The sequence below is a fragment of the Eulemur rufifrons genome, chromosome 7, assembly GCF_041146395.1.
Source record: "Eulemur rufifrons isolate Redbay chromosome 7, OSU_ERuf_1, whole genome shotgun sequence".
In the NCBI taxonomy this organism is placed as follows: domain Eukaryota; kingdom Metazoa; phylum Chordata; class Mammalia; order Primates; family Lemuridae; genus Eulemur; species Eulemur rufifrons.
The window spans coordinates 196546130-196573012 of NC_090989.1; the positions used below are offsets into that span (position 1 = coordinate 196546130).

General features: G+C 50.0%; 1 protein-coding gene across 1 annotated transcript in view; it reads right to left on the bottom strand.

The window, feature by feature from the left end:
• Nucleotides 1–26883, bottom strand: part of SYK (spleen associated tyrosine kinase) — a 54383-nt gene that overhangs the window by 21807 nt on the left and 5693 nt on the right. The window contains exons 2-7 of the mRNA XM_069473993.1: nt 21865–22318; nt 19338–19498; nt 3597–3735; nt 1474–1552; nt 1060–1109; nt 150–218 (exon numbers count right to left, since the gene is read on the bottom strand). Coding sequence (XP_069330094.1) covers nt 150–218; nt 1060–1109; nt 1474–1552; nt 3597–3735; nt 19338–19498; nt 21865–22278 — 912 coding nt within the window. The 5' untranslated portion in view covers nt 22279–22318. The remainder of the gene's footprint in view (nt 1–149; nt 219–1059; nt 1110–1473; nt 1553–3596; nt 3736–19337; nt 19499–21864; nt 22319–26883) is intronic.

Below are 26883 nucleotides of genomic sequence, written 5' to 3' on the forward strand. Positions count from 1 at the left end.
AGGGCACACAGGGCTCGGGGGAGTGGCACACGGGCGGGCACATGCGGGCACACGGGCGGGCACACGGGTGGGCACACGCAGCGTGGCGAGCCGCGGGCGGCTCAGTCCTACCACTTAGTCAGGGACAGCAAGCAGGGACGCTTTAGCACCTTTCTGTGGCCAGGCTTTGGGAAGGAGTATGATTTGATTCTTGAGATTATTCCACCCGCTGACCAAGTCTAGAAACCACAAGGGCAAAGAGGAATAGTAAGTGTTTCGGGAAACAAGTGCAGGACGCCTTCCGAGATCCCGCCCCTGTGACTGCACCGCTGCCCCTCCCGGCCCTGCCAGGGCGACTCACTGTGGGAGACCACTGATCATGTGGAGGGCTTCCAGAAAAGCCTACCCCCTGGGCAGAAAGATCTAGAAAAATATTTGGGAAATATTTCCCACTGAAGTTATTCCAAAATATCTAAATTCTTGAAGCCATGGTGTCATGCATGGCTAAATATAGGGCTTGATATTCTTTTAAGAGTTCTCAGCTCTAAGCCCTCAACCATCTAAAGGAAAATGGATCTGTTTCATGGAGCGCAGAACATTCAAGGGTGCCATGCCCCACGTAAAGGGGCGAAATAAAGTGATGACTCCACAAAGGCGCTACATCATACTGAGTATGAATCGTACATGAGCTCCCAGAGTCTGGAGGGAGGAGAGAGGTGAGGTCCCATGGATTAAGCACGTGTGTTAACATAGACGGTTCAAGGATGAACTTGAACAGTATGTTCCTATTTCCCAAATCTGCCACGAGGCCTATTTCTGCCTTCACATTGGGTTTCATCCTCATTGTATATACTTTTTGAAAATGGGGAGAATTTAACCTAGCTGAGAAATTAAGAAAACGTGGCTAGTTTAGCACTGATAAGAGGCTGATTCTGCCTAACACTCACGAGTGTTTATCAAGGGGTGTGTTGTGAAGGGCAATCAGAACAGTGGCCACCAGCCCTGTGAGCTACAGCGTGCCTTCCGCTTGTGTTACTGTACAACTGCTTCCCCTTCAGAGGCATTTCTAGCAACACTCACCGCAGGATGGGAGCTTGGAAGTTGTGGACGGCCTCCAAAACTGACATCTCCTGGTTAGGGAGAGCATGGACAGTTACTTCCCATCAGTGAAAACCACCCAGCCCCGCCCCCGCAGCTCGATGCATGGCTGGGACAGGCTGCCGAGTGAGGGGTGCGCACACTTTCCTCGGACGTTTCTTTTCATCCTCCTTTACTTTTCCCATATGCAATTAAAACAAATTGGTTTTTTAAAGTTGAAGCAATCAGCTACTTTCTGGTTCATGATATACTAAATTACAGTGATCTGACATCATTTTAATAAATTAATAAAAATAAGTCCTCATCTAACCTGAATTTGCAATAAGCCAAATTTAAAACGAGGCTGATTGGGATTAATATTTCAAAAACAGAAACTCCAATGTCTCGGTAACTCACCCTGTGCGCCGATTTTTTGACAGGGAACTGTAAGAACTCTTATCAAACCGTCTGCTTTGTAAGAATAATGCTCAACTAGCTGAAAGAGAAGAAAGCAAGAAAGTGCGGTAAATAATAAGCTCAGGAAACAGAAATCGTGATTGAGAGCTGCTGACTGTCCTTTGGGCTTTCAAAGCGACCCAGGACATTAAATGCTTCTGTTTGCAGATAGTCCACTCTACAGGGGCGCAGGGAGGTGGGCACACAGCCGGGGACTTTCCTCTTGGGCAGAGGTCAGCAAACTTTTTCTGTAAAGGGCTAGATAATGATATTTTAGGTTTTTGTGGTCTTCACACCATCTCTGTCACCTGGTCCTTACTTATTTATTTATCTAAAACAACCCCTTTAAAAGCATAAGAACCATCGTCTTCAGGACTACACAGCAACAGGCTGAGAGCCAGATTTCATCTGTGGGTTTACAGAGCCCTGCCTGGTCTAAAGAAAAGAATCTCGAAATAGGGTAGTGTTCAAATTACCATCTCTCAGAAAAATAGCAGTAGAGCCCTGGACTTGGGGTGTGGTACAAAGGTGCCTTCCAGTGCTGTCAAGATAAACAAATGAAATCGTGCACATAAAAATGGAAGGTACTGCTGGCATTTTGATGCACTTGCCTAAACACAGTGCCTAGATAATATACAGTTAGAAATATTTAATTAGTGCTAAAAGCTATGATTGACCAGAGGAACCAATAAACATAGCGAAGGGTCTTGGGAAGGCACTTTCCAGCCATCAGAGATGTTCAGACCACACTGAGTGCGGAGCCTGTGGCACTGGGAGTGGCTGGCATACAGGTTTCAGGGGCCTTAGACGCCAGAAGGCAGCGTTCCCCACGGACATCCGTGACGTGCCCCAGGCGCTAGTGCAGGGAAGGTTAAATACTGTTTCAAATCAAGACCACTAAAATAAAGCAAAGAATGTGGTCGATAATGAGACATGCTAATGAGCCACAAAACCAAAGGACAATGTTAATGCCATGACTATTGTTAGTATATTATAATACCTGACATTCAAAAAAGCAGTATTTCTTTTCCAATTATAGCATTAGGAGCCAAATCACACTAGCCAGCAGTTACTTCAAGAGCTTCAAAGGGACTGAGGGTCCGTGGTCTCAGTTTTTAAAAAGACAGGACTTTGACTTTCCGTGATATGGACTACACATGTGGTACCTGGCCAGGCCTGTGGAGGACATACAAATGTGCCCGACTATGTCCCTCACCCCTGCGAGTTCAAGGCAGCTGCTCTTCTTGAGTGAGGCCATGTCTGCTGCTTTTCTCCCTGTCTCTGAACCCACTCCGGTTTATAGGATGCTCTGCTAAAATCACGCACAAAGTACTACTGTGACTGGCCTGTCCCTTCCTGTCAGCCAATGTAGCTGTGACGTAAAATTAAGACAATAAGGTTGTGCTTAGTACAGATCCACAAAAAGCAGTGAGGAACATTGTTTTTAGTGCTCATTAGCACCTAATTAACTTCCACTGAACAGCTGGCGCAAGAACAAGCCCCTTTTCAACCAGGCCTGCAACCCGCCCACACGAGCCACAGCCAGGACTCCAGGAAGCACGGGCTGACTTCCTAAACTGCCCTGGTTTCCAAGGCAGAGACTGGGTCTGCCCTGAGGCAGGCACCCAACGTTAGCCTCTCCGGCTCCGGAGTGGTGTGCCAGGCTATGCCCAGGCCTCCCCTGGCACCCTCGCTCTGCGCGCATCTGTCCGAAAGGCCGTCCTCTGCTCTAGTCAGAGCATCTCAGAGAGAAATGCTTTCTGGCTCCCAGCGGAGGGTGTCCTGTTAAACTCTGAACACAGCCCCGAATGGACATCGCCTCGTGGCACTGTGGGCTGCAGGGCCCTGGACGAACTATGGAACCTTCTGGAGACTCGTTCACCTCCCACGGTGGTCTGTGCACCAGCGCTTCTCAAACATTTGCGTCACCTGGAGGTTGAGAAGCAGGCTCTGACGGGGTGGGTGGGGTGGGGATCAGGGGCTGCTGCTGGTCTGGGACCCCTGCCCCCCGCGAGTGTGTGCAGGGCAGGAAGACCCACGGGCCCTGCGCTCTACACACGAGCAGGGGAGAGGAGGACAGGTACCTGCCACAGTGTGTCAAACTTCTTCCCGTCGGGGATGGAGAGCTTTCCCGTCTTGTCTTTGTCGATGCGGTAGTGCAGCACCTTCCCTTCGTGCAGCAGGCACAGGGCGTAGGAGCCATTGCTGTCTCTAGCCCTGATCCTGCAAGAGAAGACACGGCCGCGTCACGCCAGGCCTGCCCTACCCGAGGGGGCAGCCTGGAGAAAGCGCCCTGGCTTCTCTGGAACCGTCAGCTGTGTGAGGCAGCCTGTGGGCCTCGGGGTCAAGGGCTTTGTCCAGCGTACCCAGGAAGGCCCAGCTTATGGTTCGGGATGACGCTGGTGAGCTCACAAAGAGGAGATGCTGGCAGGCTGGGGTTGGACCACAGCTAAGGCCCAGCAGGGCCCGTGGTGCCCTGGGTGGTGGTCAGGAGAGGCTGGTGCTCAGTGCCAGCAATGCTGCTCAGGGAGACCAGCACGTGGGATGACCCCCCCCCCCCGGGGCCCTGAGAACCTGGGGAGCCTTTTGGACTCACCTTTCTTCACTAGGGTCTGCATTTGGGTCAGCACCAACACCTAGCCTGGGGTGCAGTTGGGGTGTCTGGTGGGCGTTTTAACCAGGAACTTTCTGTTCCACAGAGGGAGGGAGGTGCAAGCTCCACACCCAGCCGTCCTCACCACTCCCACCCCTCGGTCGCAGGGAAAGGACGGTAGGGCAGCAATCAAAACATCACGCAGATGATGGCACTTTCCAGTAAGTCCCCAGAAGGAGAAAACAACACCCACTGTGGGGTGACGGAGCAGCGGGTGAAACCAGAGCCGAGCAGCCCCAAGGCTCGGCTGCCACTGTCATTGTGGGTGACCCTCAGTGCCACCCCCGTCCTGTGTCCTGGTGAGCTGAGACTTGTGAGTCTGGTGACAACAGATGAACACACCCACCACAATGCACAAGAGGGGGGACCTGACTTGCGGGTGAACGAGAGGCCCACCAGGGAGACCTGTAGGATCTGGGGAGGTCGAGGTCCAGTGGAGGCCAAGGGCACGAAATGGGTGTGAATCCCCCAATTTAACTTCTTCGTCATTATCACTGCAGCCCTTTCCTCCCTTTCCAGTAGCTCTTGCCCTTCAGATCATGAGACTGAGAATGGTGAGTCTCGAAAGTACCAGGAAGCCTCTTCGGCTCCCGCATTTTCTAAAATGAGGAAACTGAGGCCCCCAAAACGCCAAGCAACGCGCCCAAATGCACCGTACTCAGGACAGAGCTCAACTGTGCCCAGCTGCCAGGGGCCACTGTGTACTGGGGAAGTTTCTGATGCCTTCTCCCAGTTGCAAGAGGTCAGACCCACCGCCACAGCGAGAGAGGAGATGGACTTTAGAACGTGGCCATGCTTTCCTTTCCCTGCCACGGAGACTCACCTCAAACAACCAACTCAAGACTTGGAAGCTGAACTAGGGCACAGCAAGCAGCATGTGGCTGTGCACGGTGGACAGGAGCCGTCCACAGCACACGGCCAGGGCAGCCGGCAAGAGTGCGGGACACACCCAGACTCTCCGTGGAACTCCGCTCCTGTGACAGCAGCCCCTTCCTCCCAAACCAACAGAAACATGGCCAACGAAAGCCAGTAGTTGGTGACTGTTAAGCCAAAAAAATAAAAAAAAAATAACCAAACCATACAGTAAAACATATTTTTATATAAAGAGAGAACTGAATCTATTTTATAAAGAAGCTATTTTATAGTGTGGGACTATTTATGTCTGCTCTGCTTTTCTGTATACATCAGTGGTGAACAGGATGGTTGGGGGGTACAAAGAGCTACACAAATGCCAAGGCATTACGAGCTGACGCCCGTGCCTGTAAGAGTTGGCCTTGGGGAATGATGACGAAAGGCCACACCAAAGTATTCTCCATGAGTTAGTCTTTCACGTGTGCACCCTCAAGGTCACGGAGGTAAGAAGTAGACCTGAACCCTGGTTTCTGCATGGCTTCACCTTGCCTCATACCTTGACTTTTTTGTTCAAACTGAGTCGGAGGATCACAGATTGCCCAGGGAGGTGGTGCAATCGACCCCGTTAGAAATCTGGCAAATACAAATTAAGCCCACAATGGAAATACCATTCCACACTCTTCAGACTGGCAAAAATTGAAGATATTAATAATTCTAAGTGCCGCTGAGAATGGGGAGCAACAGGAGCCTTCCTAGGCTGCTGGTGGGACTATAAACTAGTTTACCTGCTTTGGAAGACAGTTTCGAATTAGCTCCTGAAGTTGAACCTACTGAAGCCCCCGTGGATCAGCAACTACCCTTCTAGGTAGGCACAGGCGCCATGGCGCCGTGTGCCCCAGACACTGCGCTAGGCTGCTTCTGTGCCATCAGTACTGCACACGCCCCAGACAGTCATTGACCACAGACGGAATTCACACACTAGAATATTATATTGTAAAGCAATAAAATGAGCAAACGGCAGCTGTACAAAGTATATGTGAGTCTCACAAACATAAATATACTCTGTAGTTTCATATGTACGAAGTCCCAAAACAGACAAGAGCCAACAGTTTTGTTTAGAGAGGTACACTCAGGTGGTAAAACTAAACAAACACACACAAAACAACAAGAAGCAAGGGTGTGATGAACACAGGAGTCCAGGAAGTGGTGCCTCCCAGGAGGCTGGATGGGTGTGAGCGGCCCGAGGGGAGGGCTCTTCCACTGATGCTGGGCGTATCTTATTTCTCAACTGCGCTGTGTTGGCTTGATAATCATTCAATAAGTTGTACCTATGTGGTTGTGTACTCTTCAATTGTGTTTTATATTTCACAATAAAAACAGTATAAAAAGAGAGCTGGTACCAGGAGGAAACAGCATCCCTTGCTTTTGGAAAAGTGAGTTCTTCAAAGGTCCCCACCTTTTTGAGGCCCCCAAGAGGACAGGTCCCACTGAGACTCCCTCTGTCTGGTGTGCTCCCCCGGGCAGCCCGGCCGGCTCCAGAGCCCAGGTAACCGGCAGGGAGGGCTACTGACCGTGGACGTGCAGCCTGAGCTGCCCCTCTCGGCAGCTGGCAGGAAATAAGAGCAGAGAAGGGAAACCCACAGGACCGCATCTGGAGGTGGCAAAGGCCAGAAGGCTCTCGACAGCAACCGCCAGCAACTGTGAGGTATCTGTTGGCTGCAGGCAGATCCTGGGCTGGGCTATTTTTAATGTAATGTAGCCCAAAGGCTGATGTGGAGCTGAAGCCTTGCTCCTCTGGCTGGCTGCTGTCACTGAGGGCTCTCCCTTTGCTGGCAGCCTTGGCATCCCCACCCAGGTCTACGGCCCCACAGGCTCCCAGAGAGGGTGAGAACAAAAGCAAGCCCCCAGCTCCCATCCAGCTGGCTGCCTTCCACCCTTGGGGTCAGCTGGCTGATCACGGAAGTCCTTGCATATTTTTAGAATAATTTTTCCCAATGATTCTGTTCGAAGGGGTACACTAACAGTTTGTGTTTTGCTATTGCAAAGCCTGGGGTTTCCAGGGCTTACGCTCAAGATGAGGCTGAGAAGTCATCCTAGTTGGCCTTGAGATGGTCCTTGACTTCCTGCAGCCCTGCTGCTCTCCTGGGGTGGGCAGTCTCGGCCTCTGGGGTAAGCAAGTCTCATACCTCACAGGCACCAAAGCACTGCACAGAGGTGAGGGGGAGAGTGTTAATTCTGCTGAGGCACAGCCTGGAGGGGCTGAACCCCCTTCTCTACCCTTCTGCACCCTCCTGGGGGAGAGAGAATGTGTGGCGATGACAGCCAGGCACTGAGGGGCAAGTGAGGCCCCAGGAGATGGTGGGACGCTCGAGGCGGCCTGCTGGGACATTGCTTTGTATCTGCTGGGCACATCCTGCCCACTTAGGTGTTCTCATTCTCCCATGCCTTTCTTCCATGGCAGAGAGGAGCATCACAGGGCAGACCATCAGAGTCAGGAAGGGAAGGCCTGGGATCTGCCGTATTCAAGGATGTGCACAGGATGAACCATTCACTGTGGCCAGGGTGGGCATACAGATAGACAAAGACTGCTGACGCTGGCGGGGAGTGGTCTCCACCCAGAGCCATCTACCCAGCACTGGCTTCTCAAGGAGAGCTAGGGCGAGGGGGAGGGGAGGAGGGGGCCAGCACATCCCCAGCAATATGCACACCGGTAAGAGGCAGGAGAAATGCCAGCTCTGCTGATCTGTGAAAGACCAAAGACAATGCAACTCTGAGTGCTTTTGCCTTGCACTACAGCAGCACTGAGGCACACGTGTGTCCCATACAGACGACGGAAGCAAGATCAGCCCAGAACACAGTCCATATCTGGGGCCATGCCAAGCCATTCTTGACACATTTGCCTTTTGAAAACCTGCATTAAAAACGTCCTCTCGCTCACTGTCTCTGCTGTAGCTCATGAAGGAGGAATCAGTTTACGAGTCTTCTCTTCCAGCTTCAAAGAGACTTTGACCAGCACCAATGAACTGATACTGACATGAGCCCACGACTCCCTTTGAACGTTTAGCTTCAGACAGGTCATGACTCTTTGTGCTGACCTATGGCCACAAAACCATGTGTGTCAGATAAAATGACATACTTAGATCCATTATGGTGGATGTGTGAGCCTGGGGGATCATAGCTTTTGTTGTGCCATAGGAGGCTTGTTCATTCACTATTGAACAAGCAGGTTTTTTCTAAGCCCACAATTCAAGTTTGAAATTTAAATATAGGAAAAAAAAGTAGGTTGAAACTTGAACAGGGGAAAGTGAGTGGCAAATAAGGGAAAACAAAACGGATTTGGCCTATGGCAAGTACCAGTATCAGCATCTTAGGCCGGCAGGACAGAGGGCACCTGGACATGAGCCACCCACATTAAAGGGAGGACCTGTGCAGAACAAAACTCCTTCAACTCTGAAGGAAAGCCTTCCCAGCATAGGACACTCAGGGTTCCCACAGATGAATATCAATCAAACATGAGCTCAAAAAAGATCACGCAGAACATAAGGAAACATGAGTTACGAGAAAAGGGGTAGGAAGGAAAAGAGAGGGGAAGAGATAGGGATTTGTGTCCCCTAAAACTTTCCATATTAGAGTAAACAGATATGGAATATAAACTATGTATGAAATATTTAAAGAAATAAAGATGAAATCATAAAAATTAGCAACAAATAAGATACTCTCAAAAATGCCCAGAAATATATGAAAGAAAAGCCAAACAAATAGAACTGCTAGAAATTTTTTTAATTGATGGGAAAAAAAAAATCAGTGAATTAGTATAACAGCAGATTAGACATAGATGAAGCAAGAATTAGTAAACTGGAAGACAAATTCAATGATGTTACCCATAGTGCAGGACACAAAGAAAAGGCAATGAAGAATAAAATAGAATACAGAGGATAAACTGAGGTGGCCTACCATATGTTTAATGGGAGCCTCTGAAGAAAAAAATGGTAAGATGGAAGGAAAGTAATATTTGAAGAAAGAAAAAATAGCTAAGTGTTTTTCAGAACTAATGAAAGAAAATAATTCATGGATGTAGGAAGCATAGGTATGTGAGAACCATTAGCTTAGCTTTATGCATGTTACCTTGTTTCCATAATGATCCAAATAAAATATCTTATTTTATTATCAAGTAAACTGAGGCTCAGAGAGTGAAATTAAGTCTAAATCACAGAGCTATTAAGTGGCAGGGCTTGTCTGACTCACGGCCTGAGCTTCTTTACTATCTCATTGAATTTTCTAAACATAGAAGTAGTTTTAAGGTTAACTCTCCCGAAACTAGTCAAATAATACAGAATTCGGGGTATGTAGTAAGAATATTCCCAACTGCAAATATGGTTATGGACCCTCCAATGAACTATGAAAATCTGAAATTATTACTGTTCTTAATTTAGCATAGGTAGGTAACAGGCATCTCAAAAAGGCTCAGACAGGGTCCCCAGACCAGCAGCATAAGCATCATTTGAGAACTTGGTATAAATGTAAACTGTTGATCCCTATCCCTGACTTAGCGAATCACAACTCAGAGGCTGAGACCCAGCAGTCCGTGCTTTACCCAGCCCTTCAGGTGGCTTGTACACAAACATTTGAGAACTGCTGCTAGATGTCATCTCCTCTGGACTTTGTGTACAACCTGTGGAACCCAAGGTACTATGCCCACTCTTCATCCTTTATCCTAATTTAGGTTTATTTCTTGGTCATAGAGAATACAAAAGTGTGTTTTCTTAGCAGCTATCTCAATTTCTCTGAAAAATGGGCTATACTGTGAATAATTTTTTTTTATGACTACCTTCCACCAAGTCCCACTTATACCGCAAAGGGTTAGTAATACCTATGTGCAAAGTGAGATGTCCACCTGACATCCAGGCCATGTGGTGGGGTGGGGGAGAGGGAGGGCAAGGGCCATCCGTAGAGGTGCTGTTCTGATATTCAAGGGTGACAGGTATGTCATCTGGTACCCCCAAACCAGGTCTATCCAGCCTGCTCCTGGGCAAGGACAGCAGGGCTCTGTTTCGCACACCCCGGGTTCTGTGTGGACACAACCCTTTTTCTTAGGGAGCCAGAGTCATTGAATCTTCTAGTCCCCAGTTGCATAAAAAATGGTGCACACCCTCTCTGGGCCATCTGTTCCTGTCACTCACTGGTTCATCCACAGGGGCCTTCCCTGGGGCCCCCAACTTAAGAGGCACAAGCGAGTTGGTGAATAACTGTGTGAGTGAGGGGGGTGGTGCACGGGACTGTGTGAGGAAAGAAGTGAGAGGACAGAGCGAGTACGGTTGTGATAGAGAGGAGGGAAATGGAAAATGGCTAATAAAAAAAGGGATGACTCAAAGATTAAAGTGTTTTTTTCTCTTTAAAAGGGACGGGGGAGAGAAGGGCAGGAGGGTAACTGAATTTCAGCTGCCCACTGCAGAAGAGCATGCCACACCGGGCATCGGGCGTCGTCACGTGGGGCTAGAACGGCTGCCCTGCTAAGAGGGCTTGCTTTTTGCATTTTCCTTGACCTGCAGACAGGGAACAAGGGCTTCTTGGAGATGGTTTTAACTAATGTACTGAACAGCTACCATGGGAAAGGAGCAGCTCTCGGTGTCCCGCCCAGATCACATGGCAGCCGCAGCCAGAGCAGAGTGCTGGGGGTTCGTCCAGCTGCAGGGGACAGCACACTCCTGCGACTTCAGGCCCGGCCACGCCACAGGCCGCGTGCCCACCCTGCTACTCCCCAGCTCTGCGCCCTCAGCCCGCCAGACGACAAAGTCTGGGCTGCCTGGCTCCGACCTGGAATCCCGTCCTCCCAGTCCTTGAGCAGAGGTTCAGCCAGCCCTCGGGCATCACTCTCCCGGTACCTGTGCCTGCGCGCCCTCAGTGCCCCACGCCTAGGCCGGCGAGCAGCCGGGGACCCTCCACACCAAGGTGCGGCGGGGCAGTGGCCAGCACCTCCCCCGCAGCCAGCCTGCCCCCGTCCAGGGTCTTGGCTTTGGCCATATCTTCTCCCTAATCCTTTCCACCTCCCGCCCCACAGCGGTACCAGCTCCCGGGCCATTCCCCAAGTAACACACCCAGTCACGCACCACGCGGCCACGACCTTGTGCCGCCCACAGCCGCCTGCCTTCCTCAGCCCTCACCGAGGGCTCTGGAGACCGCGGTCCCTGCACATCCGCCCGGCATCTACCTGCAGCCGGCATCTACCTGCGCCGCTTCCCTCCCTCTCCCGCCTCTCTCTCCCGCCTGCGCCTGCGTCCAGGCCTGCCGCGCCGCTACTCTTTCTGCGCCACAGGGCACACACGCACCTAAGCCCTTCTGCCGTCCCTCCTCCCACCTGGGTGGCCGTCCCATTCAAGTTAGCAGCTGGAATGTTCCCTGGCCCCGCAAAATTTCTCCGGCGGACACACTGCTCCAGGCACTACGGTAACACCGAAGAGGGCAACGCCCCAGTCTCTGCCTTCGCGGTGTACTCGTGGTAGTGGGGACAATAAACAAGTAAACGAAAGCACAATAAAGACAATTCTGGGTGGGGACCGGGTGGCGGTGAAGAGTGACGACCCACCCCACCGTGCGGCATTCTAAGCAGCGAGGTCAGGGACTCAGGGCCAGTCACAAGGCCCGGCGGTGCACGTCTGCTTGAACGCAGCAATATTTTGTTGAATGAGTGACTATTTTTTTAGCTTTTTTAAAATTGTTTAACAGTGTACACTTGTAACATCAGAAAGTAGAAACTGCAGTTAAAATGGCATTGGTGACTTACTGGTCGGATGCCTCCTTCCACAAATCTGAAATATTCCCTTTATTTGCAACATTAGTTCAGCTATTTGGAAAGCAGCCGCTTATACGTTTTAAAGGTCACTTTGAACTAGCTCTTGTCTCTGTAAGATTTGCAAGAACTCTTAGCCAAAAACAATAAAATATTTACGTGGATAATAAACACCAAGGAAGGCTTCAGTTCCATTTTTTAAATTTTGCCCAACATGGAATTTTTAGAGCATTTTCATCCTAAGAGGGTTTTTCTGATGGAACAACGGACACCTCACGTTACACTTCAGCCAGCGCGATGTGCGCTGGAGACGTGCGTGCGTGACGACGCCGACTGCGCTGCGTGAGCCGCGGGACGAGGCCCTGCGGTCGGGAGGGCCTGGGGCATGCTGACCTCGCCCGGCCTGCTGCCCACCGCCGCGCCCGCCTGCGCAGGGCCCAGCCGTGTGACCGCACAGCCTTAGGTTTCTGTGCAATTTGTAAAAGATATTTTAGTCACAGCCAGGGAAGACACTCTTTCTTCCATTCCAACTTCCCTTCCCGAAGGTGACAGGGATCCTAAAAATGTGCATGACATTTGTAATAATGAGGTGTGAACCTTGAGGAAGGACTGAATTATCTATTTTCTATGTGTAAAAAATAATATTGTTGAACAAAGAGGCAGTCAAATGCAATGCAATCAAAAACATGTAGAAAATATTTATAAAAGGTGTTTTGGCGATGTAGAAGGCAGTTAATTAAAATATATTATTTTTTCCTAAATTTTGTATGCTTGTAGCATTTACCAAATTTAAAAAAATTACAATTTATTGGGATTTTTCTTCATTCTAAAAAGTATATTCTATTTTATAACTAATTTTGTATTGTTTTTTAAAAAGAAGGTCTTCAAATTGTATATGCTTTGGGCCCCACCAATCCCGGATACTTCCTTTGGGGGAAGAAATACATAATTTTTAGAAAATAGGCTTTGTTTCCCTTTCTAACGAATTTATTTTACACACTTGAGCTGTGATTAACTTTTCAAAATAGCAAACTGTGCTGTCACATAAGGCCTTGGAAGGCCAAGGGACATGCCTCCCACAGCTCTGCTTCCGAACCTAAGCCCTCTGCTTTGCCTTGGTCCCTGGCATCACCAATGAGGCAGACCTCCAACCTTGCCCACGGAACACAGGCTGGAGGACTCCAAGTCCAGTGCTCGCCTCTGGCCAGCCAGTACCCCAGATATGGGCAGGGGTCGCTATAGCAAAGGCCAGGTGATGACCATAATCTCCAGAAATGTCACAGACCCACCCTGTCCATCTCCTCCAAAAAGAGTCTTTATGTTTATATTCTGTATTCTTTAAGCACATGTGCAAAGTTCGTGGTAACTATTTAATACTTTCTCCAAGTCACTCCTGAATGGTCCGGGGCAGCTGTGTGGACAAGAGGCAAGAGAGGAGAAGGCTGATGGAAGCCTCTGTGTTTTCTGATATTTCCACCAGCACTCGCAGGTGCCACGCCTTGCCCGGGGCACTGCGTGGGGTCCATGCTTGTGGCACCTCTGGAGATGGCTTGGGCTGCTGGTCACTGTTTCCTCTCAGCCCTAGACAATGTCAGGGACCTGCCTTCTGCCTACCAAGTTTGGAAAAACTCCTCCACACTTGAGTCCTCATCTGAAGAACAAGGGCTTTAGGCCCATTAAGTGGTGAGGTCCCTTCTGGCTCATGTGCTATCACTGTGAATGGATCTCACACGTGGCTCATGAGGAGAGAAAGGTGGGCTCTGAGTTGGACAGACATAACCCATCCCAATGGTTAGGAGTTTCTGGGTCCACCCTCTTTATTTGGAACTGTATATTACTGAGGAGTTATAATCAGATCTAGGTCTCTTATTTCTGAAACATGCTGCCTTTCCCTCAGGGTTTTCTCAAGTCTGCCCAAGTAAAGGCATTTCTGGATGGCCATGGTGGTATGTGTGTTTTAGGAATTCTTTTTTTCACCTTTTAGTCCAATTCTTACCAATATTGCTTTCAGCATAATGTGATGCTTAGGCTGAAATTCTGGTGTCGATGGTGGGAACAGCATGTTTGTGCTAATGATGAGAGCATGCAGAGTCATTGCTGGGGTCTGCTTGCCCATGTTATTCCACCAAACTGGTAAACTCCTCCTGCTTAGCTTATGGCTTGCTGTGTAGGAGTAAACTTCCAACCGCCTCTGTGAAATAATTATTCTTTATTTTAATCTGTCAGTTCATATAAGAAAAAGCCAGTGTGAATCCTTTTATGGCCAGACAGGGACTCTCTATGTATCCACAGCCCCAGAGTGGAAATAAACACAGCTACTGCAAACTGGAAACAGAGAGGAAGGATGAGAGGGACTTACCTGGCTTTCTCACCTGCAGAATGACTCACCTGCACAGGTCACGGTATGCCTATGATGGGAAGGGTTTGCACTGAGGACATGCTGTTCAAATGTGTGTTACTGAGGCATCCAAATGCATTCATGGATGCTGTGGGCAAGGGCAGCACAGCTGCTGACATTCAGTGCCAAGCACCACGTGAGCGCCTTCTGTTTACAATGGTGTGCAACTCTCAGTAACCCTAAGAGGCAGGCATGACACTAAACCCATTTTACAGACAAATGAAGGAAAATAGACCACTGAGTACCTTGCTCAAGGTCACATGGCTGGTTATAAGGCAGAGCCAGCATTCGGGTCCAGACAACCCACATGCTATGTTGCTAATGGGCTACAGTTCCTCCCCCCAGAGAAGGTCAATCTTCCAGCTATAGAGGGCATCATGTCATCTTTTTGTATTTCTAGATCTGTTGCTGTGTCCCTGGCCCTGTCCACCAGTAATGATTTAATAGGTAACACAGAGAGGTTCAAGAATCCAAATATCATTCTTTCGCCAACGTGGGGAGCTGCCCCTGCGTGGAACTACAGTATTGACAATGTATTTCAGGAAATGGAAGGCAAAAATGAGCTAAGGGAGATGGGGATGGATCTACAATAATTCATTGATTTAGGTGACAAACACTCACTGAGCACCTTCTATGGGCCAGCCCACAGGCCTGCAGAGGACCCAGGACAAAGCACAGGGAGTGGAGCAGGTGGGGGTACCAGAGCAGAGACAAAGTGACTTCGGCTGCTTGACCAACAACAGAAATGCCAAGTCACTGAATCTTCCCTGGAGTCAAAGGAAGTCCTTGGGGAGGAGTCACAGAAAAGCAGCAGAGCGGAGTGGAAATCTAGAACCTTGAGAATGAAGACAAATGAAGACCCTGAATCACACATGTGGGCCGCAGAACCCACACAGAGGACAGGGGAGGGTGCAGCTCTCTCGGGCAGATCCCGACAGAGGTGGCTCAGGGTGTCCAGGGAGAGGCTGTGCCAACAACCTGCCTCGTTTCAGATCCTCTGAGACGGTTTCCCACTGGGTGGCCCACTCAGGGCACACAGGGCCCGTCATCCTCTTAAAGATGAGCAGGGAAGAGCGGACAGGGATGGTGATTCTCTAGGACCCTTTCTGGTCCTGACATTCAGAAATTAAGGAAAACTCCCAGATCCAGTTACGTTTTGCAACAAATGCAGCGAGAGCCTGCCTGGAGCTCAGAAGGAGCAACTCTAAGGAAATGTGCCCGTCTGTGTCCAGCGCCCTCTCCCTGTTCCCTAGGCCTCCCCCGCCTTAGGCCTCCCGCCGTGACATGCAAGAGGCAGTAGTGGGGAAAGCGGCCCCCTCGCAGCCAGTGGATGAAGGAGGGGAGGAAGGGGGCAGTGCTACCGAGCACTTCTGTGGTCCCACTCAAACTGCGGTGACAGGGACGGCCACCTCTAATATGGGCTGCAGAGGTGCAGGTTTTCCCAAGAATGGGGCCTGGCCACACCCCTCTGATTTGATAAAGCAGATCAGAGAGGTTCTAGAACAAATTTTCACATTTGACTACCGTGGTATTCCCTAAATGGGAACTGTTTAACATTCAACATCCCCCACTGGGCATCTCTTGGTCTTGACTCCAAGATTCATCAATGATTCTAATCCAGCTTGTGTTTACTAAGCTGCTACAAAGCACCTGGCTTTATGCCTGGCACATTCACACACAGGAACTTATTTTACAATCAACTGCATGAAGCCAGTATTAGGAATCACAAAAATTAGGTTTCATTTCCAGATCTGAGAGCCTCTGAGGTTCTTAGCATTCCGTCAGGGAGGTCTGAGGAAGGACGGCCCCCAGCACGCTCCTGCCCCAGGGCTCCGCCTGAGCTGGGAAGGCTCCTGACCACCTTCGGGCCTCTGCTCGGACGTGTCCTGCGCACTGAGGCCCTTCCTGTGCAGCCAGCACACACAGAGCCCAGCACCTCGACCCAGGAGTGCTCTGTTCCCTTTCGTGCCCTCGACATGCGGTGCGATTCTTTCCCGCCGTTTAGCGCCTCTCCTCTCTCATGTGGCCTCTCAGAGGGCAGATGCGCATGGACTGACCTCTCCAATCCCCAAGTTCAGGACCAGGCCCAGCAGCTGGTGCTTCCCGCAACTGCAGACCCCAGCGAATGTGGGGACGGATACGCTCAGGACTGGGAAGTAAGCATGAGGCACATTCTTTAGGGAAATCTGGATGGAAGCCTGAAAGGAGTGGTGGAGAGGAACTGATAGCTGGCAGGGCCCTTGGCTGTCCCAGGGAAGGTGCCCTTTGGTGACATCTCCCTCTGTACGTGAGGACACCAGCAGTGACAGGAGTCCAGTTCTGACTCCAAAGACCCTGCGCTGGGCTATTCATCGCCGACAGGCAACACTGTCTGCAGTGGCCTGTAAGCAGGGCAGATCTGGATTATTCAAAACCAGGTCCAGGACTCCTTGCAACTCGGGCCTGACCCAACAAGGGAGTGTGGACAGACTCCCACTGTGGATTGGAAACGGACACATTCACACCAGAGTGCAGCCAGGGGATCTGGTGCTGGTTTGTAAGGGTCACTAGAGCCCTTAGCTCTATTGCCTATGAAAGAAACATGTGAACACTTCTAAAGATTAAAGAATCTGGACCAACGTCCAGGCAACCTGGACTTGGGAAACATCGTATTCACTGATGCAGAAGATCTGGGCTGTGCACAAATGGTACACTCCACATTCTACACAAGTGTCCGTGACCACATTCAAACACTCACGACAGAACACACCCACTGTCCTTCAGAGGGGCAAGTCCGCACACCCAGGCAGCACCCTAGCTAGGCTCTACGGGGGACGAAAGGCTGCCAGGGGATGAAATCGCCAAGTAGAAAGCCTTCCAGGATGCCGCCTCACGTTCTCCCTGTTAAAAACACCAGGAGATGTCCTGACAAGGAGACTTTCTTGGTGCTGATGGTGGAGAAAGAGCACTGAAGTAGCGGAGGGAGGAAAAGCCACGCCGTGGTGACCGCACGCGCTGTGCTGTGCGAGTGGTGTGTGTTTTCACCGAATCTTGGAGACCCAGTGGCGGCAAGAGCCACACGGATCCCAGACCTGGAGCAGTGGAGCCTTGGGAAGGTCACCCTCTTGGCCTAAGGTCCTGCAACAGGCTTCGGAACTTGGGTTTTGAAGACAGGTCTGGCCACTCCCACACTGTGCTCTTCCCTCTTGTTAATGCCCTGCCGGATGCCGGGCCTGAGCTCAGGGGTGCTGTGCACCATCAGCCCATGGGCAAGCCCACAGGTCCGATGGGGGCACAGGCTGTGAAGCACAGGGAGAAGGCCCTGGATACTGTTATCTGAGAGGTTAGCACCAAGGGCAGGTAATTAGGCAATTGCAATGTAAGGTGGAGCAAGAACCAGTGCCGGAGAACAGCTGGCGTGGGTGAAAATGCAAATGCCCAAGCCCTCCCCACAGCCCATGCCTGGTTAGCGCTGACACTAGCTGACTCGGAAGCACAGCAAGTTTGTCCATCTCTTGTATAAACCATGAGCCCCAGTGCTGAGGGGGCAAGATGTGCACGAGCACAAAGGAGACGTCCGTCTGTTCGGGGCAGACAGGGAACAAGGCGTGTTTATCAGACAGGAGCTGCTCGCAGGGCTTCCTGCCTTCTGCATGGGGTTTACACACGTCCCTGGGAAAGGACAGCAAGAGAGACTCGGGCCCACGCAGGCGCAGCTGCCGTCTTCGGGAACAGACAAGTCTGCAAAGAGAACGTGCTGCATGGCCAGGGCGTCTGCGGAGGAGCCTCGCAGGCGGCCTCCCCAGCAGGAGGCCAGCAGTCCCCATCGTGTGGCTCACGCTGTCTGGGGCCCACTTCACATGCCAGCATGCTATGTGTGCAGCCCTGTGACATTTGTGCTGGCAATTATTGCGGAGAAGAGGATAAAGTCCAGACCTCAGGGAAAAGGAGCTAGTAAGTGCCCGTAGGGGCTGGGGGGAATGTCTTCCCCTTCGCAGCATCCCACATCCCACTGGAAACCCTCCCCCTAGTCACCGCTGCCTGGAAACCTGGGCTGCTCCTTTTTAGTTTTTAAGTATTGTGTTTAAGATAATTTTTTTTTTCTTTTTGAGACGAGGGTTTCACTATGTTGCCCAGGCTGGACTTGAACTCCTGGGCTCAAGCAATCCTCCCCACTCAGCCTTCAAAGTAGCTGGGACTACAGGCAGACCCACCACGCCTTGCTAAAATCAGTTTTACATTAAGAGATACTATGGTAAAGTCTGAGGAAAATCCTTTAAATAGATGGATACTCGGGGAAAACACTTCTATTTCTAGGAAAAGTTTACAGAGTCAGCCGGGTGTTCCTCAATGTGCCTGATGAGGCTGCACAGCAGTTTCTGTTTACGTTTTCCAGGCCAGGATGGGGGGTTGTCCTCCGTGGTGCCCAGTAAGCATCTCTGCAGGGACACCAAGAGGTAATGAATGCAGGTGGGAGTTTTCCCTGCAGGAGACCACCCTGCTGTGCGGCCTTCCCCAGACCCCCTGGGGGAAGAAGTTTGACGCCACCCAAACACGGCTCCTTCCCTTCCCCTGACCACTGCTTTCTGGGCTTTGCCTGTATCTCAGGGCCTTCTAAATTTAGGTTTACACCAAACCACTAAAAATAACGACAAACAGAACCCAGGATTCCTACCTTCTAACTTTTGAGTTCATAAGACTGAAATCCATGAACCTGCACTTACCACTCATACACACTCCTCCCAAGAAATTTTCTTTAGTATGTGTCCCGTTAATACTTAGTTCCAAGTAAAAATAGAAGTAAAGTGTGAGATCACAGGGGAAGTTTGAGTGAACAAACTGTGATATTTTTTTCTAGCTGGATAGCCACAGAAATTGTTGTGCATCTTGTACTTGCCATTAAAAGAATACGGGGCTGAATGACATTTTCTTTAAATAGTACTCAAGGAGAGTGTCAATCTTAGGGTGAGACTGGACAAAACAAATGCTAGGTCACATGTGACAGCTTCAGTTCAAAATGTCTTTAGGACCAGCCAGCACGCATGTTGTCAGATGACAAGCTAGGGCCCCTTCCCTGGTCACGTGAGGCCCAACCATGGGGAAGCTGTCCAGGCAGGGCTGGCGGTAGGCGGGAAGGGGAAGGACATAATACTTACAAAAATTTTCCGTTTGTCTTTGATCCTATGAGAACGATCTGCTCAGATTCTTCCCGAGAGATTTTTCCGTGGAACCAGGGCATTTTCTCGTGGGCCGTGGTGGCAATCAGCTTCTCCAGCTGCGGCTTCTGGCTGATGATGGCCTGCTCCAGAGCCTGCCCCTGCGCACAGGGCGGGCACCGCGGCGTGAGCAACGCCAGGGGAAACGGGAAGGACCCGGGTGTTTCTAACCTGTCTGGAGTCCTGGCATGGTAGGACAGGATCGAACTTCATTCGTTCATTTACTCATTCATTCAATAAATAAAACCCAAAACATCCTTCTATATTACTTAGACACCAGCAAGTGTATAAATAAGAAAATCAATTTTAGAATAAAGAGATTGGCCCTCTCAAAGCGAGGCAAGACTTGAAAAACCATGTGGGATAACCGATGAGGCCTAGAGAATGAGGTTCCTACCCTGGTCCTTCAGGTCACTGTGTCCACTAGACAGACTGTCCTGTGTCACAACCTGGTCATTTAATGCTGTGGTCCCTAACCCCCAGGCTGTGGCCTGTTATTAACAGAGACAGTGCCGCCCATCACCGCCTGAGCTCCACCTCTGCTTCCCCCGCCCCAGCCGTGGAAAATCTGTCTTCCCTGAAACCGGTCCCTGGTGCCAAAAAGGTGGAGGACCACAGATTTAATAATAATTGAGAAGCCTCCAGATGCGGCCAATGAAGGCACACGTGTTTTCCTGCCCGCGTCTACAAAGCTTCGTTGGGCACCCACACATGCCTGCCCGTGCCTTCGGGGAATGTGATCACAGAAAGCTAAGGTGAAAAATCTTGACCATGTGGAAATAACAATGTGCAAATCAAAAACTGGAAAAGGGGCAGAGAGCTAGGTGAATGGATCTCCTTATTTCTTAGTGGGAGAGAAACAGATATTCTCTACAGCAGTTAACGAGGAGCCCCAGTTTGATTATTTGCATTCAGGAAGAGAAGCGCGAGCAAGAATGAAAACATAAGCCACCCAAACCAGGAGGTGGAAGGAGGAGGGAAGTTAAGAGGGAACGTGAGCGCGCAGTGATTGCATCACGCTTCACAGACGAAGGGAAAGACAAAAGCAGTGACAGGTCACACACCTCAGAGGGGTCTGAAACAAAGTGAGCAGAGAGGCCAAAAGTGAAAGGCTGTAGAACATGACTCAGCCATGCAAGAGCCGGCCACAGACATGCGCCACAGCACAGCTAAGTTTCAAGCGTCTCATGCCACGTGCAGGAAGCCAGTACAGAGGCCTGGGTGCTGTGGACTTGCTTCTGTGTGACATTCTGAAAAGGCAAAACTGTAGAGGCAGAGAGCAGATGAGTGGCTGCCCAGGGCTGGTGGCGGGGGAGGGCGCAAAGGTGCTGTGTGGGGCGATGCAGCTCCTGTCCGTCTGTGCTGGGGCGGGCGGATGTCACAAGACGCTGTACACCTAAAAATCACAAGAACTGTACACCCAAACTGGATGAACCGACTGTGTGTAAATTATACCGCAGTAGATCCAATTTATCTGACTTAAAGAGTAAAAGGATGGTCTAACACAACTCCAATAAGTGCTCAAGAACAATACTGGGCATGTAGTATTGCAGTATCTGTCTACAAGGCTGAATTTAATATAGAATATTTTAAGGGAATAAAAGGAGTCACTGTATATAATCCTGAAAAAGTCAATACTATCATAAATCTGCATGTATCAAGTAATACTGCAAAATGCATACAGCCTGCGTCCAGGAAACACAAGGAGATATGGTTGAATATACAAGCCCAAGAGTACACTGTTGGCCAAACCTGCGGGCTCCTGACACCCAGTGCTGGTAAGAATGTGGCAGGAATATAAATCATCACAGTCCTGCAAGCTTTCTGGGTGGTAACTTGTCAATGTATTCAAATCACCCATCCTCTGCTGTGACAAACCTAACTAACCCTTTCAGAGTTTTGTCCTGTAGACACTGCATACAAGCTTAGCATATGATGGGACTAGAGCAATGTAATCAGCAGCTTTATTTCTAAATAGCGGAAGTGTCCATCAGTAGGTACTAGTTAAAGACATTACGGTGCATAGCAGGCAATACCAGGCGGCCAAAGAAAGGGTGACACAGCTAAGGTGAGTGCTGATACAGAAAGTTCTGCAAGAGATGTCAGGAAGCTATAACATCAAGTGCATATCAGTGTGTATCGTGTGACTCTGTTAGGTGGATAAAAACCAGTCAACAACCTATTGATGCCTCCCTGAAAGGGCCCAGCATGCACTGGGCAACAGCGCCTCCCAGCAGTGGAGAAGCCCACCTTGCTGGCACGAAGGGGCCCTCCCTCACCTGCAGGGGAGAGAGAGGAGAGGCTGTCCTCCTGAAGTAAGGCATGTTTTGGCCAAAGTTGCTGCCTAAGGAGATGGTTGCTTATTTGGACACACAGGGCACCAGTGCAGGGTGCTGCCCGTAACCGGGAAGTTGTGTGGAGCTACAGGGCCCCCTGAGCCCAGGTGGCAGGACCAGCCATGGCTCACCTGCAGGTTCCACGTCTGCTTCACATATTCCCTGATGAGGTTTTCCTTTAGGTCCTCAAAGGGCCCAGTCTTGGGCTGTACTCCTGGGGGCCGGTTGAAGGGCTTCTTGAGGAGGCAGATGAGGCCGTCAGACTCCTGGGAGTGGTAGTGGCAGAGGTCAGCCGGACTGGCATGGGTCCTGCCGCCGGCGATGGCGTAGGTGCCATTCAGCTCTCGCTCAATGGTGTAGTGGTGCGCCTTCCTCCCGTGGGCCACGGACAGCGCAAAGCCGCCCAGGTAGTTTCGGCTCTGGCGCAGCAGATACAGCCCATCACTCATGCCGCCCTGGACCAGGTAATCTTCTGCTTCCTCCCGGGTGATGTTGCCAAAAAAGAAGGGCAGGTGGTTGGCACTGTCAGCCGTGCCACTGGCCATGCTTCAGGGCGAGAGGGCACACACCTGAGCAGGTATCCACCTGGGCAAGACAAAGATGGAGAACTTTGGTGAGGAATCCAAGCAGAAGGGCACGTTTGCTAAAACCACCCAAAGCCTTTCAAACTGGAGACAAATCCTTCCAGCTCAGAACAGAAGCTTTTCCTTTTTTGGACTTCTCAACACATGGTTGGCCTTTCTGCTCACATAATTATTATAGTTGCCAAACACCACGTTCTCTGAATATTGAACCTACAAACTGAGCATTTGATGAAAGTGATCAATTTAACTTTTTTTTTTTTTTTGGTGGAGACAAGGAATTCTAAGAAGAAACATACCCAAAAGAGAAATAAACAGAAGTACTTTTGCAAAACAGGACGCTCGAGCTCTAGCTGAGGGTCACAGTGGCACAAAGGAGGCAGAAGCAGCGTCAGCTTGAACCAAATGCTCCTCCTGAAAAAAGAAAACCCGCTCCTCGTTCTACTGCTAGGGAAGCCATTCCTAAAGACCTTTCTACCTGAGTAACCATTTCGTGTTGTCATACACTGCAGTTGAACCCCAAAGTTGAAGCAAGAGCCACATCTGTAGCCCAGGCAAAACTGTGACTTGTCACCACAGGCCTTCACACTTTCGGCCTGGGGTGGTCAGACAGCAGCTGCTGCCTGAGGCATGAATAGAGACATCCTCCCAGAGTCCCCTGGCCTGGGCCTGGGGCGGGCACTCTGTCCCCTCCCCGGCCCCTCCAGACCACTTCCTGGGCAGACACCATTTCCCATCGCAGCTGGTAACAGAGAGAGTGCAGGTTCCACAGCTGCTGAGGATCCCTGGTGCAGAAGAGACGCTCCTTGAATTAGCCTTCTTGCATTCTCCCACACAGTTCAGGAGAAAAAATGAAGGGAGTCCATGAATTTCCGACATGGACAGTGTTTCCTCTCAATCATGGCTACAAATGAGGTTACATGTTGCCAGTCTGAAAAGTTTCCGAAGAGGTGAATATTTTAACCAAAAAGGGCTTGTTATCAGTCGAAAATTATCTAGATGACTCCATTCACTCATATGGGGAGAAAAGTGCATACCCCCTCCATCATCCCCTGAACCCCCACACCACACACACACACACACACACACACACACACAGGCACACACACACCATGGTTATGTTAAACTGCTTCCTCTTAGTATGAATTATCCTTCAAGGGGCGGCAAAGCATAAGACTACTGCCCTGATACAGGTAATAGCATTTTCTCTAGACAATATCCTCAAATCAGCACACCTGGGTGAGCCCCAAATAAAGAATAAGTTTTATTATAATTTGATGGTATAAATAATTTTCTTGCTTCTCATAACATTTGACTATCAATGACTAATTTTTCTTTGTCCAACAAATTTCTAAAAGTTCATCTCTCAGCAGAGTTTTTTTTTTTTTTTTTTTTAAAGCACAGACCATATTTGTTCTTGAATCTAAGATCTCTGGAAAAATGGAGTTGATGTGTCTTTTGGAAGGACTATTTCTCTTCTGATTCCCTTTTTCCTCTTGGCCCAATTTTTTAATGATGCTTTGCTGCAGTGTTAGCACCAGTGCCTTAGTCAGCCTTAGTCTTGGCCACAGCTGTGGCATCTCCGCAGCCCCTCACCCCAACCCAGACAGGCACGGAGCCAGCCATGTCCCTGCTGCATGTGCTCCCCCTGCACACCCAGGAACTCAGCCGGCTGTTCCCAGCTGCCACTTCTGCTGACCCACTGGTTAAATCTGACTATGGGGAAAGCTCACAGCTCACCAGACGTCTGCTTACCTGAAGTGACCACTTGGGTGTGCGACAGGCAGCTTGACCTCCATGTGCCCCAAATGGAGCTTTTGATTCCTCACTACTCCCCCCGACCCCCAGCAAACATGTTCCTCCCTCGGTCTCTCCTAATTGAGGAAGTGACACCAACTACCACCAGGTGCTCCAGGAGTTTTTCCCTTCACTAATCCCTCAGGGCTAATCCACCCAGCCAGGAAAGAATGTGCTTTGTTCCAGAAGCATCAGTTAGTTACAGGCTGGAGCAGGTTCCCTCCCCGTGAGAAGCAGTGAGCTCTTGCAGGAGCCTCGCTCCATCCGACACAGCCATGGGGCTGGGGAATCTCCAGGGAGGTTAGACAAGCTGGTCTCCAGGGCTCTCTAGCAGTTTTCCTCTAACGCGCTCGCAGGCCACCCCATCTCCTGTCTCCCTTGCTGCACTAGGGGAAGTCGCCGGCATCTCTCGCGTGGAGGCGTCTTCCCCCTTCCCTTCCGCCCACACCCCGTGCTGTCTGCCCCCCCCCCTGCAGGCGGAGTGGTGCTCACAAGGTGCCTCTCCGTCCACATCGCACCCCAAGCCACCTTCCCCTGGCCTCAAGGCTCTCCTGGCCTCGGCCTGCCCCTCACCCCGCCTTGCGCACCGTGTCCCGCCACACCACCCTCTCCTCACAGGTCAGGGCCTTTCCTGTCCCCACTGCTGCCCTTCCCTGGTTGTTCCTCCTGCTTAGGCCTGTGGTCTCAGCCCAGTGTCACCCTCGGAAAGCTGTATCCTGATGATCCAGGGTCAGCTGGCTGCCTCTGCCCACCCCAGTGCCCCTACTCACACTTAACCTCACGGAGTACCTCTTACCTGCTCAGCATCATCCCAAGCCTGCCCTCATCCTGAAATGAAGCCCCAAGATCTGGAAACTTGTACCATCTTGCTCATCCTTGGGGATTTATCAGATGCTCACAAAATCCACTGCTTTTTTCCTTTGTAGAGTTTCTACGGTGAATGTACAGTTGGCCCTTGAACGGCACAGGGTTAGGGACACTGACCCCACATCCATCAAAAATACATGTGTAACTTCTGACTCCTAAAAAGCTTAACTACAAACAGCCTACTGTTGGCCAGAAGCCTTCCCAATAAGGTAGTCCATTAACGCGTATTTTATGTTACATGTATTATACACTGCATTCCTACAATAAAGTAGCTACAGAGAAAAGTAATTAAGAAAATTGTAAGAGCCGGGCATGGTGGCTCACGCCTGTAATCCTAGCACTCTGGGAGGCCGAGGCAGAAGGATGGCTTGAGCCCAGGAGTTTGGGGTTGCTGTGAGCTAGGCTGATGCCACGGCACTCTATTCAGGGCAACAAAGTGAGACTCTGTCTCAAAAAAAAAAAAAAATCGTAAGGACTAGGAAATATATTTATAGTTCTGTACTGTATTTGTTGATACCATAAGCTTATGTCATCTGTTTGTAAGATTAATTGTCTGTCTGAAATTTTAGCAACTGCAGCTGCAGACCTCAATCTGTCGTACATATCAAGCAATTCAACTTTTTCTTGTAATGTCATGACTTTTCTATGCTTCTTAGGAACACCTCCAGCATCACTAAGTGGCACTGCATATGGGTCCCATGATGTTACTCGTGGTTTACAATATTACACTAAACACAATAAAAAATACTCAAGAACCACAAGAGAATCACTTTTTACTGCGATACTCAATTTACTGGAGAGATGACCTGCTTGTATGGAGATGATTGGGGTCATTCCGTGTTTTAGGTGGATGCTGGCAGCACTTGAGTTCACCACAACAGCAACAGGAGGTGGCTGCAAAATTATTACAGTAGGACAGTATGTGCCACAGTTAACTTTACGCAGTTACGACTTAATACTGCATCTTTACGTTTGTTTACACCTGTCGACTGCCAGTGGCACTGTGTGTGGGCTCTAAGAGTTTGTATGCATAAGTTTTGATAACATTTTCACTTTTTATAATAGATTTGTGTATATTTTATGGTGGTAAATGATAAAATATACATATATTTTATACATGCATGACATACCTAACTTTTTCTTAACTTTTTAAATATTTCTGGACTACTTAATTTGTCTGTGAGCTTTTTCAAATTGTCACAAATCTCCAAAAAATTTTCCAGTATACTTATTGAAAAAAATTCAAACCCAAGCATTTGTATCCCCATAATATTCTGGAAAAAAAGAAAGAAACAAACAAAAAACCGTAAAGCTTTTCTTTTTAAATGGAAAAGAAAAAAGAAAAAATCCATACATCAGTGGACCTGCACAACACAAAGCCATGATGCTCAAGGGTCAACTGCATATTGCCATCGTAGTGACAGTGCTGGAGGGGCACTGCTGTGTGCCCAGGTGGAGGCCCACATCCGGAGTCAGAGAGCCCAGGAGCCCCTCTCGTCTGACCTTCTGGATGCCCCAGCTCCGCGGCTGCCTCAGATGGAGCTTGGCTCTTGCATGAGTTTAGGGAAGGGCACCCACTCCAGCGTGTGCCTGACGCTGCTGCTAGAAAAGCTTTCTTATCTGACTCTTGTCCCTCTCCAGCCCCAATCCTCCATCTGTGCACAGGACACACAGAACACAGCTCGTTCTGCTCCCCCAAACAACCTGCGCATGCTTGCTCTCAGCAGTCATTCCAAGTCAGGGACTTCTCCCTCACTCCGCATTATTCAAGAGCTCTCACTGTCCTGGTCACTTTGACCGCACAATTCCGTGGTGCCCAAGCCCCTGATGATGCTACTGCCATCTCCTTGGTTGGTGCCCAGCCCTGGGCGGCCCCAGCTGTCCAGCATCCCTGTTGGGCTTCAG